The sequence below is a fragment of the Brachyistius frenatus genome, unplaced genomic scaffold, assembly GCF_029030835.1.
Source record: "Brachyistius frenatus isolate BFR_SWC_R1_liver_20210118 unplaced genomic scaffold, ASM2903083v1 Contig_577, whole genome shotgun sequence".
NCBI lineage: Eukaryota > Metazoa > Chordata > Actinopteri > Embiotocidae > Brachyistius > Brachyistius frenatus.
In genome coordinates, this window is record NW_027211176.1 from 25,001 (window position 1) to 45,317 (window position 20,317).

At 48.2% G+C, this 20,317-nt stretch overlaps 2 protein-coding genes across 2 annotated transcripts; both read left to right on the forward strand.

The window, feature by feature from the left end:
• Window positions 1–1,081: 1,081 nt before the first annotated feature.
• On the forward strand, window positions 1,082–11,041 carry pogza (pogo transposable element derived with ZNF domain a). Its single transcript, XM_069688375.1, is given in 27 exon segments — window positions 1,082–1,219; window positions 1,592–1,668; window positions 2,295–2,446; window positions 2,534–2,649; window positions 2,723–2,783; window positions 3,048–3,254; window positions 3,332–3,502; window positions 3,593–3,693; window positions 3,792–3,926; window positions 4,012–4,082; window positions 4,084–4,293; window positions 4,392–4,549; window positions 4,902–5,002; window positions 5,075–5,221; window positions 5,516–5,650; window positions 5,787–5,861; window positions 5,983–6,080; window positions 6,188–6,328; window positions 6,429–6,488; window positions 6,617–6,732; window positions 6,862–6,901; window positions 7,040–7,205; window positions 7,285–7,680; window positions 7,774–8,076; window positions 8,163–8,360; window positions 8,474–8,604; window positions 9,141–11,041. Coding segments are annotated over 25 exon segments (3,582 nt in total). The 5' UTR covers window positions 1,082–1,219; window positions 1,592–1,668; window positions 2,295–2,313; the 3' UTR covers window positions 9,253–11,041.
• Window positions 11,042–13,930: 2,889 nt separating this feature from the next.
• Window positions 13,931–18,773, forward strand: LOC138614799 (uncharacterized). Its single transcript, XM_069688376.1, has 4 exons — window positions 13,931–14,326; window positions 16,530–16,607; window positions 16,781–16,962; window positions 18,087–18,773. The coding sequence occupies exons 1-4, from the start codon at window positions 14,260–14,262 to the stop codon at window positions 18,147–18,149; spliced, it is 390 nt and encodes a 129-aa protein (XP_069544477.1). The 5' UTR covers window positions 13,931–14,259; the 3' UTR covers window positions 18,150–18,773.
• Window positions 18,774–20,317: the final 1,544 nt, after the last annotated feature.

Sequence of the window (20,317 nt, forward strand, 5' to 3'; positions counted from 1 at the left end):
GATGTTTATATGATTTAATTATTTAATTACTGACGGTTTTAAACATAATTTTAAAGTTTGACGTTTGAATTTAAACTGTTTAATGTTTAACTATTTTATAAACTTGTGTCAGATTGTTTGTAAAAGAAATTAACGCAAAATAACATAATTATTTCAGTATTATTAAAATCTTTTAAAAAAACAACTCCTTTATTATATATTAAACGGAATAAAGACATTAATATTATATTTATTACATCTGACTGGTGAGAAACTTTAGTTTGGTGTTTAATATCGTGGCTAATATTAGCATCAGTTAGCTGATGAGCTAACGCTAGCTTTAGTTTAATCAGACATAAAACTGATTCAGTAAAATATCCAACGAGAATGTGTTTATTGATATAAACCGACAGGATTCACACGCAGTTTATCTTCACGGTTGTTTTTGGACTTGATAAGAATTCCGTATTTATTTATTTTTTTGTTAGATAAAGACTTTAGCTTGGCTAACGGTAGTTAGCACCAGCTAAAGTTTTAGAATGTATAAAACAGCACTAAAATCTCATTGCAGATGTTTTCATCCAGATGTTTTCATCCAGATGTTTGTCGCTACATCTCTTCTTTTGCTTTAGAAGATGTAGCTAACTAGTTCTGTGTTGTCTAGATTAGCTTCATTAGCCACGTGCTGCTAATAGTGTTTGTTATAATCAATAAATCATTGCTTATCAGTTAGCATGCTAATCCGCGATTAGCACACACTCGCTTTGTATGACGTCATGTTGTTGTTGTTGTTGTTGTCTTGACTCTTAACGTCCGTGGATGAAACAGGAGTTTTCATTTTATATATATTTATTTGGGTGACCGTGTCGCGGTGGTGCTGCGTCTCCTCGGTCACGTATCACTCCGCTATAGATCCGGCAGAGACCGCGGCAGGCAGGCGGCGGAGGGATACGGCAGGGAGGCGGCAACGCTCCGCAGCAGCGGCAAGGAGGCGGCGGAGGGATACGGCAGGGAGGCGGCAACGCTCCGCAGCAGCGGCAAGGAGGCGGCGGATGGAGGCGGCAGGGAGGCGGCAACGCTCCAAACACTCTCGAACGTGTGTTCGGTGCTAACTGCTAACCGCTAATAACTCCTGTCGGTCAGACCACAGATTCACTCTTAGTTTGTGGAAAACACGTGATTTTAAGGCGCACTTTTAACGGAATACATATTTATTTATCACATTAAAGGTTCGGATAAGGTAAGTGTCCATTGGATGCGCTTTTTAAACGGTTATGTTGTGTAGTTATTAAAGTCCCTGAGTTAGCTGCTCGGCTAGTTGTTGAACAGTTAGCAGGATGCTAAACAGGCTGAACTCTCTCTCTCTCTCTCTCTCTCTTTATTAATAATAAATCTAATTAAAACAGTTTCATGTTTCAACATGAAACTGTTTTAATTAGTCCAAATGGGATTTTGACATTCTAGGCTCGGTTTGCTAACTGACCGAGCTCAGTGTTTGAAGCCTCCTTGTGAACTTCTCTTCGTTAGAAGAACATAAACTCTCTTCAGGTCAACTTTCAACACTTTGTTGAATTTCTGAGTGTTTTGTTGTTTAAATCTCGTTTTGATCAAGAATCCACCTGGACGGCACCGCTAGCTTCGAGCTAACACCTAGCAGGACGTTCACGGTTGGAAGATCACCCATGAAATGTAAATATATTTTCAGTGTCATCGCAGATTAATGAGAAAAATAGTTACTACTTTTTTTTTTAATATATATAAACTGATAAATTCATTTTAAAATTTTATAAATTTTCAGCCTCAGAAACAGGAACTCGTTGCTACTGTGACGTCATCACAAGAAGATTCATTGAGTTGATCATATTCAACATGACCTGGTATAATATATTATATAAATATGATATTAATGTGAGACGTCAGGTGTTTTCACTGATTCCCTGAAGAAGAACTGAAACTCAGATGTTCAGGTCCTCAGTGAGTGACTGTCGCCGTGGTTACCTGGTAACACTCAGAGAACAGACACACTGAGCAAGGACACAAACCGTTGTCAAAACATGTGGTTCTCAAGTAGAACATCTCCAGCCTGAAGAGGAGGGGGGGAGCTGCTTTCTTCCAACCATCCATCACACATCTGTCAATCAGACTCTAAAGAACCTTCGTGTTCACCATCGACCTGTCAATCATTTACCGATTCGTTGATCAGAGCTGCAGTGTTTAACTGAGTCTGAGGGATTCATTTTTCTGTCAATCACCTGATCAATTAATCAGTCAGTCAGCTGGATCAATGACTCTGATCGTAACTACCTGCCCCACAGGTGAGTCCTCCTCCTGCAGATGATGATGGCGGTGGAGACGCCAGCAGGAGGCGCTGCTGACCTGTTGATGGAGTGTGAAGAAGAGGAGCAGGAGGTGTGGCCTTCATCACCTGAGAGAAGCAAAGAGGAGGATGAGAAGGGTTGGGATGAAGGTGAGGATCAGCTGATTCAGAGGCTGCAGGACTGTTTGTGTGACACCTGGACCTTTAAAACGTGTGTGTGTGTGTGCGCGCGTCCAGGTGTGCAGTCTGCTGTCACTCAGATGGAGGTGGACCAGGACTCTGCCCCCCCACCAGTCCGGATCATCCCCATCCCGGTCCCCCCAGTGAGGAGCAGCAGCCCCCCCACAGTGAAGGTAACGTGATGACATCACTGGTGACGTCACTGGTCAAAGTGTCGTTGTTGTTTTTAACTCTGATGTGTTTCAGGCTGCAGATGATGGTCTGGGCTTCATGGTCAACGGGCGCCGGGTCCCCCTGCTGCCTGGAGGTCAGTCCACATCGGCCCACTTCAGTCCACATCGGCCCACTTCAGTCCACATCGGCCCACTCCACTCCACATTAGCCCACTTCAGTCCACATTAGCCCACTTCAGTCCACATTGGCCCACATCGGCCCACTTCAGTCCACATCAGACCACATCAGACCCCTTCAGCCCACTTCAGTCCACATCAACACCACATCGGACCTCTTCAGACCACTTTGGTCCACATCAGTCCACATCATCAGTATGGGGTTTCTCTGTGTCCTGCAGGGGGCGTTGCAGAGCTGAAGCTGCTCTCTCATCCCGGAGGTTCGGCCAGCGGTTTCACCACAGTCCAGATCCCCGTCACCTTGACCCTCCACAGTCCTGCAGGGACCCACCACATCAACACCACCGCCTCGCTGACCGCCTCCCTCACCTCCCCCACTCCTCCTGCTGGACCAGCACCAGGACCTGACCCCACCCCCATCATCACAGGTACACCTGTGTGGTCCAGGTCTTAGACTGAACCTCTGTGGTCCAGGTCTCAGACTGAACCCGTCTCTGTGGTCCAGGTGTGGTTTCAGGTACAGCAGCTAAGAAGGTTCTGAGTGACCACAACTTAAACTTCAAGCCCAGCCGTCCTGTGAAGGCACCGAAGAGGCCCGCCTCCCAGAAAACCATGCCCCCTGCACCTGCCAGGACCAAACGTCAGGCCGGGGCGCCGCCCAAGTCCAGACGCAAAGGTGAGCACGCACATGATGTCACCAGAAAGAAAGGTGTCATGTGAGAACTCAGGTGTCATGTCAGAAATCAGGTGTCATGTCAGAAATCAGGTGTCATGTGTCTCCCCCCAGGTGACCCCACCTGCCCCCCCGACTGTCCCGTCTGCAGCTCTCAGTACAAACTGATCACAGAGCTGCGAGGGTTCATCTGTGTAAGTCCTGCAGACACGCCCACCACACCGTGACATCACACTACCTGACCCCGCCCCCTTATATCATCACCATACCGTTGCTCCTCCTCCTCCTCCAGCTGTGCAGCCCTCTCGTCGCTCAGGGTCTGAAGAACCTGAAGAAGAGGAGGTCCAAACCCTGCCAGAGGAGCAGGGACCAGACCAGGACCTCCAGGCCCGGCCGAGGGTCCCGGACCCGACCCGGACTCTCTCCTGTGAGTTCTCTGCTGGTTCTGATACCGACTTCTTGTTCCTCCATCACTCGCTGACATCATTCTCCTTCCTGTTTGTCTCCTCCAGTCTAAAGTTCTGTCTCCTCGGAGGACCCTCAGAGCGTCCGACGACTTCCTGTCGGAACACATCGGCAGCCCCGCCCCCCTCCACCGCCTGCAACCCCCTGAAGAAGGAGCGGTGCGAGCCGCTCCCCGACCCCCCTCATGGGAAACTGGTGATCCTGGTGGAGGACTTCTACTACGGCTCCGCCCCCGGGCTCTGCCCTGTCAAACCGGAACCGGTCCAGCGGACCACCAGCAGGCCGTACCGCTGCATCCACTGTCCCACCACGCTGCGCAACAACATCACGTGAGACACACACGCCTGTATGGCCGCTGGGTGGGGCCAGAGTGGGCGGAGCCGGAGTGGGCGGGGCCAGAGTGATGTGACTTGTGTGTGTGTTGCAGGTTGATGAGCCACATGCAGGAACACGTGTCCACGATATGTCAGCGGGACGGAGGTGTGGATGCCCCGCCTTCCTGCCCCCACTGCTATCGCCACTTCTCCTCCCCGCTCAGACTGCAGCGCCACCTAGAGGTCGTCCACAGCCAGGAGGAGCCCACAGGTCGGTAACCCACAGCAACGCACGTGGTCCAAAACCAAAGGCGTCAACACAGGCGTGAGTCCATGTAAACATCCAACAGAACATCAGGTGTAAGCTCACCTCCACGGGGGGGTGTGGCCAGAGGGGGCGTGTCCAGGACCCTCATCACATTAAACATCAGTCAAACTTTTCACAATTTAAAAGCGCCGACTCGGCAGCCGGTCATGTTTCTGAACATGTTCATGTTTTTGAACATGACCCGCCGTTTGAAGGTTTTCAAATGAGTAAACGGTGACGACCAGAAGGACTACAAACATGGAGGCAGCCGATGGTCTCAGTGTGTCCCTGACCTTCTTCCTGTTTCCTGTTGCAGTGACTTGTCGAATCTGTGAGCTGGCGTTCGGCAGCGAGCCGGCCTTCCTGTGGCACATGAAGAACACACACAGGCCGGGAGAGATGCCCTACGCCTGCCAGGTCAGACTCAGGGATCAGTAACATCCTCTCTGTCTGCCTCAGGGTCGACTGAGCCCCGGTTTGTGTCTGCAGGTGTGTGACTTCAGGTCGTCTTTCCACTCCGATGTCTGGACGCACTTCCAGGACGCTCACGCCGACACTCGATACCTCCTGTGTACCTACTGTCTGAGAGTCCTGAAGAGCAGCACCTGCTACCAGCAGCACTTCAGCAGGCACCAGGTACACACACACACACACACACACACACACACACACACACACACACACACACACACACACACACACACACACACACACACACACACACACACACACACACACACACACACACACACACACACACACAGACACACACACACACACACACACACAGACACACACACACACACACATACAGACACGCACACACAGACACGCACACACACACACACACACACACACACACACACACACAGCAGGTACTATATATCACTGTGATGTCTCACTCGAGTGTGTGTGTGTGTGTGTCTCCAGAGGAAACACGTCCTCGGCTGTGATAAGTGTCGTCTTCACTTCCTGTATGTTAAAGAACGCGTCGAACACAAACTTCTGCATCACAAGACTCACGTCAGACCTCCTCAGCTCAGTGGACTGAGACCTGGAACCAAGGTACACCTGTCCTCTCACCTGTCTTCACTTGTCCTCACACATGCCCTCACACCTGTCCTCACACCTGTCCTCTCACATGTCCTCTCACATGTCCTCTCACCTGTCCTCTCACCTGTGCTGTGTCCTCTCTGTCCAGGTGACCGTGAGGACGTACTCTGTGGTTCGGGGCTCTGAGGGTGATGAGGTGAAGAGAAGCGTCGCTGCCTGTAAGGTGAGTGGACTTCCTGTCTTCTTATTAACACACAGCACCGTTACCTGAGGCCTGGTGCATGATGGGTATGTGTTGGGCCCTCACACGGCCTCCTTCTTCTTCTGCTGCTGCTGTTTCTCAGGTAGTGGATGTGGCCCCGCCCCCTTCCTCACAGGAAGCTCCTAAGAAGAAAGCAGTGGAGCGTCTGGGACCTCTGCTGCACCACATGACCCCCGACAGGTACGCAGACCGGGACCCGAGGATCCTGATCCTACAGACGTCCCCCAGCAGGGGGCGCTGCTGCACACACTCAGCTGTGACCATGTCTCTTTCCATGTGTCCTTCAGGGTCCTTCGTCCGTCTCAGCGCTGCATCGAGTGTCTGAACTCGGTCCCCGTCTTCTGGGTCCACTTCCCGTCCCTGGTACACTGCTCCCTCTGCCGCTTCCTCACTTGCTGCGCCACGTCCTACGCCAACCACATGATCAAGTATGGCCTTAATGCCCTCCTCTGATTGGTCCTCTGTCGGTACACGCCTCCTGCTGCTTGTTCTGTGGAGGTTTTACTTCCTGTGTTCCTCTGTTCTCAGTAATCACTCCGCCCCCAGGAAAAACTCAAAGTACCAAACCATGTTCCAGTCTGACCCACGGTAACCACGGCAACCATCACCAGCATCACCAGCATCATCAACCAGGGTAGAAATAAATGATGTGTGTGTGTGTGTGTGTGTGTGTGTGTGTGTGTGTGTGTGTGTGTGTGTGTGTGTGTGTGTCTCAGCTTGTCACACACTCTGAGGTGTGTGTCCTGTGAGTTTTCCACATACAGAGGAGACCTGATGGCCAATCACCTAACGGAGTGGCCAGAGCACACCTGCGTCACGTCAACACACAAGGGTAACACACACACACACACACACACACACACACACACACACACACACACACACACACACACACACACACACACACATGATACAACCACCAGGTGGCAGCAAAGTAAAATAATTCAGTGATCTATTTCAGAGAGGAGAACAAACGGAGCCAAGAAACGCCACGCTGGCAGGTAAACACACCGATCAGTAACACACTGATGATGATGATGATGATGATGAAGATGAGCATCACTTCCTGTCCCATCGATTGGAACAGATCTGATCAGTCTGGTCTCCTTTATTGATCACTTTGTTTTTCTTCCTCTCAGACAGACGTTTGGCCGTGTGGGCGGAGCCTTCGTCCCCATTCACCTTCTCTCCTCCAATCAGAGCTCCACCCAGCTGTCAATCAAACCCCTCACCTCCCCGTCCCCCCTCTCCTCTCCTCCCGCTATGACCATCAAGTTCCTGGGGCCCCACCCACAACCTGGACAGGTGAGAGTGGCAGCATGATGATAATGACGATGATGGTGATGATGAGATTGATGAAAGTGTTGCTCCTCCTCCTCCTCAGGCTCCGCCCTGCCTCCTGACGGTGTCCCAGCTGTCTGTGGTGCTGTCCTCTGTGTGTCACGGCGTGTCCCAGGCGTCCCGCCGCCACCAGACGTCCCCCCGGGCGATCCGATCCTGGGTGGACGAGCTGCAGGCCGAGCTGCCGGCGAGGACGTGGATCTGGCGGACGGACGCCATGACGCAGTGGCTGCTGGGACGGAGGGAGCAGCAGCTGCTGGTGGGGGAAGACGTGCTGCTGCTGGCCGCCAGGACGGCTCTGGGACGGGACAGCCCGCTGCTGGACCACTACCGCTGGGCCGTGGACTTCATGCTGAGACACCAGCTCAGCGCCACCCGCAGGCTGCTGGTCAGCATGGCAGACACCAACCGCTCCGTCATCCAGGACCTCTGCTCTCAGGTTAGCCGTTAGCCATTAGCACCATGTCATCCAGAACCTCTGCTCTCAGGTTAGCCGTTAGCCATTAGCCTGATTGTGCCCCTCCCCCTCCAGGTCCAGACCCAGACTCTGCCTCCTTCCTGTCTGGGCTGCATGGACGAGCTCCCTGTCTTCATCGACATGGACCTGTTCTCCAACCAGAACCCGGCCGCCTTCCAGCTGTCCGGCTCTCCCGAGGACCGGCCCGCGTTGGACGTAGTCCTCTCGGCGCTGTCGGACGGACGCCTACTGCCCCCCCTGCTGTTCTTCAGAGGAACTGCAGCCAGTCTCCCTGAAGGTTTCCCTGACAACGTGCTGCTGGAGGCTCGAGGGGACGGATTCACCGAGCAGGAGCGCCTGGACATCTGGGTCCACAAGGTCCGAGCCCAGAACCTGGAGAAAGACGGGTTCCGCAGCAGCACGGGGGAAGGTCCTGTGTAACCCTGTCCTCTCTGTTCCTGCAGGTGTGGCGCCCCCATGTGGACCAGCTGCATGGCGAGTCCCTCCTGATGGTGGATGTCCATCAAGGACACCAAGCCTACGGGTTCAGAAACAGTTTGTCCTCCGTCTCCACAGACGTCCTCTTCATCCCGTCTGGATGCTGCTGGCGCCTGCAGCCGCTTGACGTCTGTGTGACACCGGTGCTCAGAGACTTCCTGCAGGTAGTCCACTTGCCCACCTGTCCTCCTGTCCATCTGTCCCCCCTGTCCAACTATCCCCCCCATTCCGCTGTCCTACTTCCTGCCCCCCCCTGACATGTTGCTGGTCTCTGCAGGTCCGGTGGACTCAGCTGGTCTGTGATGGCGGTCTGGACGGGCTGAATGTGGACCAGCTGGTTCTGACTCTGGCCTGCTGGCTCAGCGAGGTCTCGTCCACTCTAAACTCAGAGACGAGCGTCCTGCGCAGGTGAGGACACCTGGGAATTCTCTTGTCTGAAATATAGGGGGCGTGTCCACTGGGAGAGGTGAAACCAGGCCCTTTGTTGTTCTTCTCAAAATTCAGATTAAAAGAAAACAACAAAACTAGCGTTAGCGTAAACAAACTATCATCGGCACAGTTAGCCTTAGCATATGTTAGCATTATAAAGCAGTTATCATAACAAACTAACAGTTGAATATAGAAGCTAATGATAACGTGATCAAGTTAACGTTAACACCAAAAAGATGGGAAAAGCTGTCAATAAGTAAACTTTAGCACAAAATGCTAATGTAGCGATTAAAAAGCTAATGTAGCATGAATTGTTGACAAACAAAAATGCTTGGGTAAAAAAAATAACGACTGTCGGTCTGAATTAACAAACGTTAGCATTAAAAAAAATGGCAACGCTAACATTAGCATGGTGCTAGCCTATCGTAGGTTCTGTTCGCGCTGATTTAAACGCACGTCAGCGGTCACATGACGTGTTTGTGATGGTGGTCTCTGTTGCCGTGGTAATCCCTCAGGTCGTTCAGCTTGGTGTGCGACCTGGAGCCGCCGGAGGACGGAGACGAGGCGGCGTCGATGATTAGCGCTCTGACCCAGGCTCTGATCCAACCTCTGGAGGGACCAGGGTGAGGGCGAGGGTCAGGTCCAGGACCGGGACCAGGACCAGGTCCGGGACCGGGACCGGGACCAGAGCCTCAGCTGGAGCTGCTGCTGGTGATGGAGGACGGACGTGAGGACGAGCTGAAGAGTCCGTCGTCTCTGCGTCAGGTGTTCGACGGTGAGGGTGATTAGGACTCGATTTCCATGACGACTGATCCACCGTCTTCTTCTTCTGCACCACGAATACGAGCAGCAGCCGGGGTTTTTATCTGATCGTTATTATCGAACATCAATCATTCGATCATCTGAACAGTTTCAGAAAAAAAAAAAAAAATTCTGTTTCCTGTCGAACAAATAGAAGCAGCAAATTGTCACATGATGACCTGAAACCTCCAAACAACTGCAGTCTCAATGTAACAACCAATCAATGGACCTCATCAAGTCACCTGATCATTTTATCCCATTGATCAGTCAGATTTCAAAATAAAGAAAAAAGGTGACAAAAAACACATTTACTTTATTTTGAAATCCGACAACAGGAAGAATCAAACCAGTGAGGAGCTGAAGGTTTTCTGTGAAACGATCGATTGATCAGGAAGATCAATTCATTTCAGAATGTAAACCTCCGTGACTCTGGCACCTCCTGGTGGTCACGTAATAAAACCGTTTTCAGTAACTGATCATAAATATTGATCACAGCAGACTGGATCGATCAGCTCGCTGCTGGGCACCTTGTAAATAACCTTTTTTGCTACTTTTATACTGAAACCTGAATGTTTTGTAGTAAAATAAAGACGGATCAATACTGGTATTGATTGATTGGGTTTGTGTCCACAGTTTGATTTGAAGTCATTTAACGCATTAAAAACGAATCAAGTTTTAATATTCAAACAATGAAATCACAGGACACCAGATTCTGTTCAGATATTTCCACCAATCTCCATTAAAATATCATCGATCATTGATTTAAACTAATATTCAGATGCAGCACTGCCTCCTTCTGGAAAATGTAAATCCTGAGAAAGCTGCACTGAATCATCTTAAACAGCAGATTTTAAGACGGTTCGTCCAGTTGAACAATGAACTTTGACCTCTTAATACGTCCACCACGTTACACGTCCCCGCTGTCATCGTTAAATATAGAAACCATGAGAACAGAAGTACTTTCCCAGCATGCCCTGGAGCAAGGCAGCGACCCCCCGAGGACGGTCCTGAGCAGCTGGGAGCTGCATGATGGGAAGGATTTCAGGACCGTTGACCTCCATTGTCCCTCGTTTAAATATAGTTTCAGATTTGGGACGAAGATCAATCAGGAGATTCTGATAGCTGCAGCGCTAACTGATGCTAACATTGCCAACATTTTTGGTGCTAAGCAAAGTTACACGTCCCAGAACGACACTAGCTTGTAGCTAGCTTTAGTGTTTGTAGCTAATGTGAAACATTTAAACATCAGACATAATAACTGTTATCTGCAGCTAGCGCTTCCTGACCAGTGACTTCCAGCCTGCTGCTATGCTAGGCTAACCGCCTCCTCAGCCTGGATGCATCTCTGTACCAAAGTGGTTGCTAGTTAGCAAGCTAATGTATCAGCTAGCTAGCACAAGCAGTGTGGTTAAGGACTGTTTGATCGGAGACATCACGTGTTGACAAGAACAAAACAATGAAGGAAGACGTCTTACACAATCACTTACCTGCTAACATTAGCATGTTGGCTAATGTTAATTTACACGTTGGTCTGCTGTGGGAAGACTTTCTTCTTCTGTCCTCTGTTCGTCTTCTGTCCTCTGTTCTTCTTCTGTCCTCTGTTCTTCTTCTGTCCTCCTCTGTTCTTCTTCTGTCCTCCTCTGTTCTTCTTCTGTCCTCTGTTCGTCTTCTGTCCTCTGTTCTTCTTCTGTCCTCCTCTGTTCTTCTTCTGTCCTCCTCTGTTCTTCTTCTGTCCTCTGTTCATCTTCTGTCCTCCGTTCGTCTTCTGTCCTCTGTTCGTCTTCTGTCCTCCTCTGTTCTTCTGTCCTCCGTTCGTCTTCTGTCCTCTGTTCTTCTTCTGTCCCCTGTTCATCTTCTGTCCTCTGTTTGTCTTCTGTCCTCCTCTGTTTGTCTTCTGTCCTCCTCTGTTCTTCTTCTGTCCTGTGTTCTTCTTCTGTCCTCCTCTGTTCTTCTTCTGTCCTCTGTTCTTCTTCTGTCCTCTGTTCTTCTTCTGTCCTCCTCTGTTCTTCTTCTGTCCTCCTCTGTTCTTCTTCTGTCCTCTGTTCTTCTTCTGTCCTCTGTCCTTCTTCTGTCCTCTGTTCTTCTTCTGTCCTCTGTCCTTCTTCTGTCCTGTGTTCTTCTTCTGTCCTCTGTCCTTCTTCTGTCCTCTGTCCTTCTTCTGTCCTCTGTCCTTCTTCTGTCCTCTGTTCTTCTTCTGTCCTTCTTCTGTCCTCTGTTCTTCTTCTGTCCTGTGTTCTTCTTCTGTCCTTCTTCTGTCCTCTGTTCTTCTTCTGTCCTCTGTCCTTCTTCTGTCCTCTGTGCTTCTTCTGTCCTCTGTGCTTCTTCTGTCCTCTGTCCTTCTTCTGTCCTCTGTTCTTCTTCTGTCCTCTGTTCTTCTTCTGTCCTCTGTTCTTCTTCTGTCCTCTGTCTTCTGTCCTCTGTCCTTCTTCTTCTTCTCTGTCTGTCCTTCTTCTCTGTCCTTCTTCTGTCCTCTGTTCTTCTTCTGTCCTTCTTCTGTCCTCTGTTCTTCTTCTGTCCTCTGTGTCCTGTCCTCTTCTTCTGTCCTCTGTCCTTCTTCTGTCCTCTGTCCTTCTTCTGTCCTCTGTGCTTCTGTCCTCTGTCTGTCCTTCTTCTGTCCTCTGTGCTTCTTCTGTCCTCTTCCTCTGTTCTTCTTCTGTCCTCTGTCCTTCTTCTGTCCTCTGTCCTCTGTTCTTCTTCTGTCCTCTGTTCTTCTTCTGTTCTGTCTTCTTCTGTCCTCTTCTTTCTGTCCTCTGTTCTTCTGTTCTTCCTCTGTCTTCTTCTCTGTTCTTCTTCTTCTGTCCTCTGTTCTTCTTCTGTCCTCTGTCCTTCTTCTGTCCTCTGTTCTTCTTCTGTCCTCTGTCCTTCTTCTGTCCTCTGTGCTTCTTCTGTCCTCTGTTCTTCTTCTGTCCTCTGTCCTTCTTCTGTCCTCTGTCCTTCTTCTGTCCTGAGGAAACGATGCGTCAGCCTCCAGATGGTTTTAGCGGTTGTTTTTTTTACAAACAGGACGTGTGTGTTTGTGCTGGTCCAGCATTTTTGTGAGGACCTCTGTCAGTTTGAGGCCTTGTGAGGACACGTCGTCCGTCCTCACGTGAATAAATATACTTTGATGGAAACTTGTACTCGAGTACTTTTACTCTGAAGTATTTTGAACCTCTGGTTCACACAGCTGGAGAGCCATTAGCATCTATGAGCATCCCTCTGGCTAGCATTAGCATGGTGAAAGGCGTCCCAGCATGCAGTCTGATGTCTTCGGCGTGAACAGTGGGGAGGCGGCCGCTCTGATTGGTCGACCCGTTTAACTCCAGCGGACCGAGTCGGATCCTCTGAGCAGAAACTTTAATCTGATAAAACCTCCAATCCTCAGATCATCACAGCCTGCTGGTTCCAGCCGACCTCTGACCTTTGACCTGCGTCTGAGGAATAAAAGTGGCCGCTGGTTGGTGTTTAATCTGATTTAATCCGGCTCTCACACCAGATTACAGATTACAGACTCACTGCTGAGTTAGTTTTACACATCGGCTAAGTTAGCCTGCTAGCTAATCATTTTATAAATAAAAAAAGTCTCTGTGTCCAATAAAGTCCAACTGTTAGCCTAGCTTAGCACAAAGACTGAAAGTAGGTGGAAACTGATAGCCTAGCATTGTTTCATTTGCACGCTGTCACATTGTTTTTACCAATCTGCCAACTTTTCAAGCAGTGTGAACAAGAAGTTTAGGTGGAGCGGCACCCCCTGCTGGGCAGCAGCTGGACGTATCAACGTGTGTTCGTTGCCCCAAACAGACGGAGGCTCGTACTAAACGTTGTTTCCTCGTTCAGACGTCCATAATTGGTCATCGTTGACATCACTGATGAGGTCACTGAGGAGGATTTCCAGAGTGTATTGTTTTGGAAACAAAGAGCCTTTAAGGCAGGAGGGGGGGGGGGGGGGGGGGGGGGCAGACAGGAAGAATCTAATAAAGACAAACCTCCGAGCTGGAGGCGGGAATTTACCTCAGAGATGGTCAACAGCTGTTTGAGTCCCACCGAGTCTTCACATTATTATTATTATTATTATTAATATTATGATATATTTAGATTATTAATATTTATGTTTTAAACTGAAGTATTTACAGAACAAGAAAGAAACAGAACGACAAGAAACGTGAGGAACAACTTCTGTAAACGCTACCGACCATAAAAGAGATCTGGAAACCTGAGGACACTAGGCCCCGCCCACCCACAGCCCTGACACCTGACACCAGAACAAGCCCCGCCCCCATACACATCTGTGTTTGAGTTCTAATGATGGACACACAGAGACACTTGGAGACAGATGGAGACACACCAGGACACACGGAGACATTTTGAGACACTCGGAGACAGATGGAGACACCAGGACACACGGAGACACACTGAGACAGATGGAGACACACCAGGACACTTGGAGACAGATGGAGACACACCAGGACACACGGAGACATATGGAGACACTCGGAGGCAGTAGAGACACACCAGGACACTCGGAGACACATGGAGACACCGAGCAGCTGAACTAAAGCGGAATGATCCTTTTAAGATGTTTAACAAGTCTCTTCGTCTCTTCGTGTTTGGAGAACAGAGAACAAACTTGGCAGAGAAACAAGAACAACCCCTCCCCCCTCTCCATCTTCTCCCCCTCCTCTCCACCCGGCCCCCCTCTGCTCCTCCCCTCTGGCCCCCTCCCTCCTCCTCTTCTCTGTTCATGTTCATTCAGAACTCAGTCGTTCAGACCATCACATCTGTCTCTCTTTCCGTCCTCTCTGTTTCTGTCCATCCTCTCGTTCTGTCTGTCTCTCTGTCCTCCTCCTGTGGATCATGTCCAGGTTCAGGTCTCTCAAGTTCCTCTCGGTGTTTCTGCTCGGAGTTGTTCTGCTGACAGCCGGTGAGTCGTTAACTCTTTCAACTCTTTAACGCTTTAAACTATTTTAACTCATAATAACTCTAACTATTTCAACACTTTAACTCTTTAAACTCCTTAACTCTTTAAACTATATAACTCTTTAACTCTTTCAACACTTTCACTCTTTAAACTTTATAACTCTTTAAACTATTTCACTCTTTAACTCTTTAAACTCTAACTCTAAACTCTTTAACTCGTTAAATTCTTTAAGCTCTTAAAACTCTTTAAACTATTTGAACTCTTTGAACTCTTTATACTCTTCAAACTCTTTAAACTCTTCAAACTCTTTCACTTCCTGTTTATAATTTATTCCGCTGTGAGGTCACATGTTCAAACATTGATCAGAATGTTGTTTACAGCTTACTGAACACAAACAGTCTTTTTACCTGTTTACCTGTCAGCTGTTTGATCCTCATCATCCTCATCAGTGGAGCCGCTGTCATGGTGTAGTTCACCTGCTGGTCCACCGGAGGGCGGCACGGCTTTAATTCACTGTACGTCAACAAAAGTCAAACATCAAACGCAATGAAAAACTAAATATAACAACTAAAAACTAAAACTAAACCAAATGCAACAAAAACAGAAAAGAAAAAAACAAACAACCTAAACGCAGCGCCGCTCAAACATCAGAACGTACAACGGTCAGTGAACGCAGCGCCGGGTTGTGCTGCAGCTCCTCCCTGGTTGGACACAGTCAGTCGTCATGGTTACAGACTGGACAGATGTGAACAGCTGTTTCTGGTGGAGTACTGAGAGAACCTACAGGCCCTGAACTACACAGTTTAATACTGTGTGTGTGTGTGTGTGTGTGTGTGTGTGTGTGTGTGTGTGTGTGTGTGTGTGTGTGTGTGTGTGTGTGTGTGTGTGTGTGTGTGTGTGTGTGTGTTGAACAGCTGGTTTTCGTAAGTTTCTCGGAGGATCATGTGACTTTGCCAACAAACGCCCCCTCACTGTTACTCTCCCCCCAGGCTTTTATTTTCTTAACTTCCTGTCATACCCCCCTCCATGTTTCCTTTCATGTCTTTCTTCTCTCTCTCCACAGTCCCGCTCACACTGTTTGATTGACAGGTGATGTCTGACAGTGTGTGTTTGTTTGTCAGCTGGTCTTCATTTCCTTTTTGTGATTAATCTCTGTGATTGACAGGCTGTTAGTGATGACATACTTCCTGTTTGGAAACAATTAACACCCTGCCCCCTCAGTTCCCATCAGCACACCCTGTGTGTGTGTGTGTGTGTGTGTGTGTGTGTGTGTGTGTGTGTGTGTGTGTGTGTGTGTGTGTGTGTGTGTGTGTGTGTGTGTGTGTCCTCAGTGGTACTACAGGTGGAGTCTATGGAGACGGCCCCTAGTGGTCCTCAGCGGTACTACAGGTGGAGTCTATAGAGACGGCCCCTAGTGGTCCTCAGCGGTACTACAGGTGGAGTCTATAGAGACGACCCCTAGTGGTCCTCAGCGGTACTACAGGTGGAGTCTATGGAGACGACCCCTAGTGGTCCTCAGCGGTACTACAGGTGGAGTCTATGGAAACGACCCCTAGTGGTCCTCAGCGGTACTACAGGTGGAGTCTATGGAAACGACCCCTAGTGGTCCTCAGCGGTACTACAGGTGGAGTCTATGGAAACGACCCCTAGTGGTCCTCAGCGGTACTACAGGTGGAGTCTATGGAAACGACCCCTAGTGGTCCTCAGCGGTACTACAGGTGGAGTCTATGGAAACGACCCCTGTCTTTTGGTTTGTGTTTTGGTGAAATGTCCCTTTAATCCTGTGTAAAGATCTGGTGAAACATGTTGGATCAAATCTGACGGATTAGAGATGATCACAGTCTGACCTGGATCTGAGTGTGTGTGGGGAGGAGGAGGAGGAAGAGGAGAGTTCAGATGGGCAGATGAAGGGCGGATAAATCAGAGCTGCCAGAAGAGGATTCTCTCAGAGAAACAGTCGGGGGGTTCAACTCCCAGCTGATAGATGTGGGGGGAGGAGGGGCAAGTTTTTCTCATCATCGTCTCCTGTTCTTCATCTGTCCAGATCTGGTCCTGGTCCTGGTCCAGGTCCAGGTCCTGGTCCATGTTTAGAGTGGATAAGGAGGGAAACCGTTAGCTGAGAGAAACTCCGCCTCCGTTAGCGATGGTCGGCCGTTCTGATACGTACGAAGTTTTCCGTCGTTACTTTTCTGCGTTTCCGTTTCAGACTCTCAGTATTCCGACTTCACGCCGGCTCCCGACTACGACTCCGACTACAACGCCACCTTCGAGTACAGCTTCTACAGTAAGTTTCCACAAACACCCACACCTTCGTCTTCTACGACCCGTCTTAGGGACTTCTCCTTCTTGGGTCGTCATGGGAACGAACGGGGACTTCTCAGGTCGTTCCACCTGAAGGACGGCTCGTAGATAAAAACATCAGCGACTTTAAAGTGTCGGATGTTTATCTGTCGGCAGGTAACGCTAGCAGCGACGACCTGGAGAGGTTCAGGGAACACTTCACGGACCAGGAGGAGGAGGAGGACACAGGAGGACAGCAGGAGCAAGAGGAAGAGACTGTTACCACGGCAACTACCAGAGGAACCACAGAGAGGGGCGGGAATGACGGTTTTAACGCCGCATCACTTCCTGTTTGTCTGGTGAGAACGACGAGTTACTGAGCTGCAGAAATCTGCAGCATGATGAGATAAACTTCACTTAAACCAGGTGAAGGTTCAACCAGGTTAAAGTTAAACCAGGTGAAGGTTCAACCAGGTTAAAGTTAAAACAGGTGAAAGTTAAACCAGGTGAAGGTTCAACCAGGTTAAAGTTAAAACAGGTTAAAGTCAGTTTGACTCAATTAAACCAGATTTAACTTAAATCACAGTTGGGTCAAATGTAAACAGTGAAACATAATAAATATAAAGAGGACAAGAACAAAATCAATTACACGTAAAAACATTCTTAAAATAAATATAATAAAATAAATTGATTTGACAGTTCATTAAAGCGGTTTCTCTCCGTCTGCTGTCAGTCAGTTTGATTACACCAACACTGGACTTCTTGGGACAAAAGAGACTAACTGCCGAATTATTTTAGCATCGATCAAGTTAACATCGAGCCAAACAGGAAGTTGCCTTCGATTCATCAGCAGGTTTAACCAGCAGCGTTCGAATTTAACGGATGTTTATTTACGAGCAAAAGTCTTGAAGTGAAACGTCGACCTGTGACACTTCAGTCCAGCTGGTGGCAGCAATTTAAAGTAACATTTAGATGAAACCAGCTGAACAGACGTTGGACCCTGAACGCCTCACGTCAGGGTGAATCAACCACGGAGAGCAACAGTGACACCTGGTGGATTAAAACTGAGTTTCAATATTTCAACAGCAAACACAGGTAGGTAGGTAGTTACTTTATTAATTCCCAAAGGGAAATTTTTTCGCTACAGCAGCATACAGGAAGCAATAAGATAATAACACAGAAAGAAAAGTAAACAAAACAAAAGTAAAGTAAAGAAAACAAAAGAAAAGTGAACAAAACAAAACAAAACAAAACAAAAAAAAAGAAACAGCTGATGGATCTGTTTTAACGTAGTTGGCCAGCAGGGGGCACACTACCATCACTATATAACAACATAGAGAAGAAGCAGGTGAACTCGTGACGTATAGATGACAATAATAAAACAGTCTCAAAGGTTTCAGATCAAATCCAACAATAAATATTAAATATTCAGAGAAACATGTTCAATGATGTTTCCTTTAACTGCTGCGTTTACTGTCTGCAGGACATCAGGACGCTGGTCTGGACTCTGATGATCCTGATGATCCTGAACTCTCAGCAGCTGTGACATACACACACACACAACAGGTGAGATACACACACACACACACACACACACACACACACACACACACACACACACACACACACACACACACACAACAGGTGAGATACACACACACACACACACACACACACACACACACACACACACACACACACAACAGGTGAGACACACACACACACACACAACAGGTGAGACACACACACACACACACAACAGGTGAGATACACACACACACACACACACACACACACACAACAGGTGAGACACACACACAACAGGTGAGATACACACACACACACACAACAGGTGAGATACACACACACACACACACACACACACACACACACACACACACACACAACAGGTGAGACACACACACACACAGAGTCACAAGGGGTCACATGATCCATCAGCTGATCATTCTGGTCCTGATTTAGTGTTCAATCGTGACCCTCAGATCTGCATCCTGATTCTGGTTCGTCTGACACTACGGCAGCCCGAAGGGGTCAAAACCAGATCATTTCAAAACAGAAGTTTACAAGATCAATAACATCCTGAGTGGGATGGAAATAATTAAAACTGAAGCCTTTATCCTGAAAATATTCAAATAGAAATAAAACTTTATCCTGAAAATATTATATTCAAATAAAACTTTCTTTTTTAATTGTTGTTTCATTGATTTATTTCTGTTGCTGTGAAACTGATCGAGATGTTCAGCAATTATTGACACAAACACGAAATATAAATATTATTGAACTGAAAACTTTCAAGTTTAAATTCAGATGATTTCATACTTTATATTATTTACATTTTATCTTTAAATTGATTGAATTGTTTCATTTCCGTTTCATTGTGTTGACGTGAAGTTTAATTTAAACGTGAAAGAAGTCGACTGAATGTTTGAACGTCAGAACGAGTCTCCGGATTTTTAATGAGTCTGTTTCTGCCGGTGACATTAAAACTATCAGATAAAAGCTGCAGAATAAAAAGTGAGTCAGTCGGAAGTTTGTCGGCTGTCAGGACGAAAGGTTCTTCAGCAGCCGGCGTTTTGTTACCGACTCACCTAAAGTCACCGGACGACGAAGACGAGACAAAGACGAGGAAACTGACCTTCCTCACATCCACACAAAACTAACGGAAACATTTCCTTCTCACGGCTTCATGGTGCGTTCAAGGTCAGCTGGGAAAGTTCAGACCTGCGAGTGGAAGAAAACACATGAACCAACCGTCGGCCGTCGGTTTGTAAACGGTTTTCGAGTCTTACGTTCGGCATTTCGACCGTTGCCATCTTGTTATTGTGGAGCAGGAAGTGACCATATTTGGCCAAATATGGACTTGGTGGGAGGAGCAAGCAGAAACGTTGCCGCTTCATGTCTTCTTCTACTGCAGTGGTTTAACAGGTAGAAATAGCGCCACCTGCTGCTCGTCCAACCAAACAAAGAACTCACAGAACAAACATGGATGGAAACAAACATTCAGTCCCATTTTCTTTTAATTTAATGAAAGTCTGAGTGGAAACTTGATATCAAAAATGAAACGTGGCGTTCCTCAGGGCTCGACCAGCGCTGCTCTACAATTTAAGATTTTTCAATATATTTTTAACAATATTTACTCAATATTTTATTCAGCTCAAATCTGCATGACGTTCGGTTGGAGGTTTGTCTCCATGTTTGTTTACACGTGTTTCTGTTTTCCAGTTGTTGTCGAGTGTTCGATCACCTGACGGCAGGTGGGCGGGGCCACGTTGAGACTGAAACCCTCCCACCCCTGTCCCGAACATGCCCCTCCCCCCGTGGCCCGGCGTGGGACTGGGTGGCTCTTAGCCATTCACAGACCTTCTTCCTCAACTCACAGCTCACCGCACAGTCCCGATCAGTACGAAACAGTTCGGAGGGAAATCTGTCGCAGTTTAAATACGTGAACGTGGAGACTCGACGGGACCGACAGCTCGTCACGTATGATGGAACATGAACACGTGTGGAAGTTTATTGATGCCAAAACTGCTGAATCGGCCTGTCATGATGTTTATAACAGTCCCGTTAAGTTCGTTTTGAAAGAAACAGTTTTCTGTCAACGAGAAAATTAGGCGAATTAATATAAAATGTCAAAACATAGATACCGAACATGGTTGTATTGTTTACCCCAAATGATCCGAGCCTGCAGGATTT

Bases quoted from the DNA above. Each gene is read 5' to 3' on its own strand.
- LOC138614799 (XM_069688376.1), top strand. From the start codon at position 14,260: ATGTCCAGGTTCAGGTCTCTCAAGTTCCTCTCGGTGTTTCTGCTCGGA. The intron at 16,608-16,780 runs GTAAGTTTCCAC...ATCTGTCGGCAG, and splicing joins CTTCGAGTACAGCTTCTACA to GTAACGCTAGCAGCGACGAC. The intron at 16,963-18,086 runs GTGAGAACGACG...TACTGTCTGCAG, and splicing joins CATCACTTCCTGTTTGTCTG to GACATCAGGACGCTGGTCTG.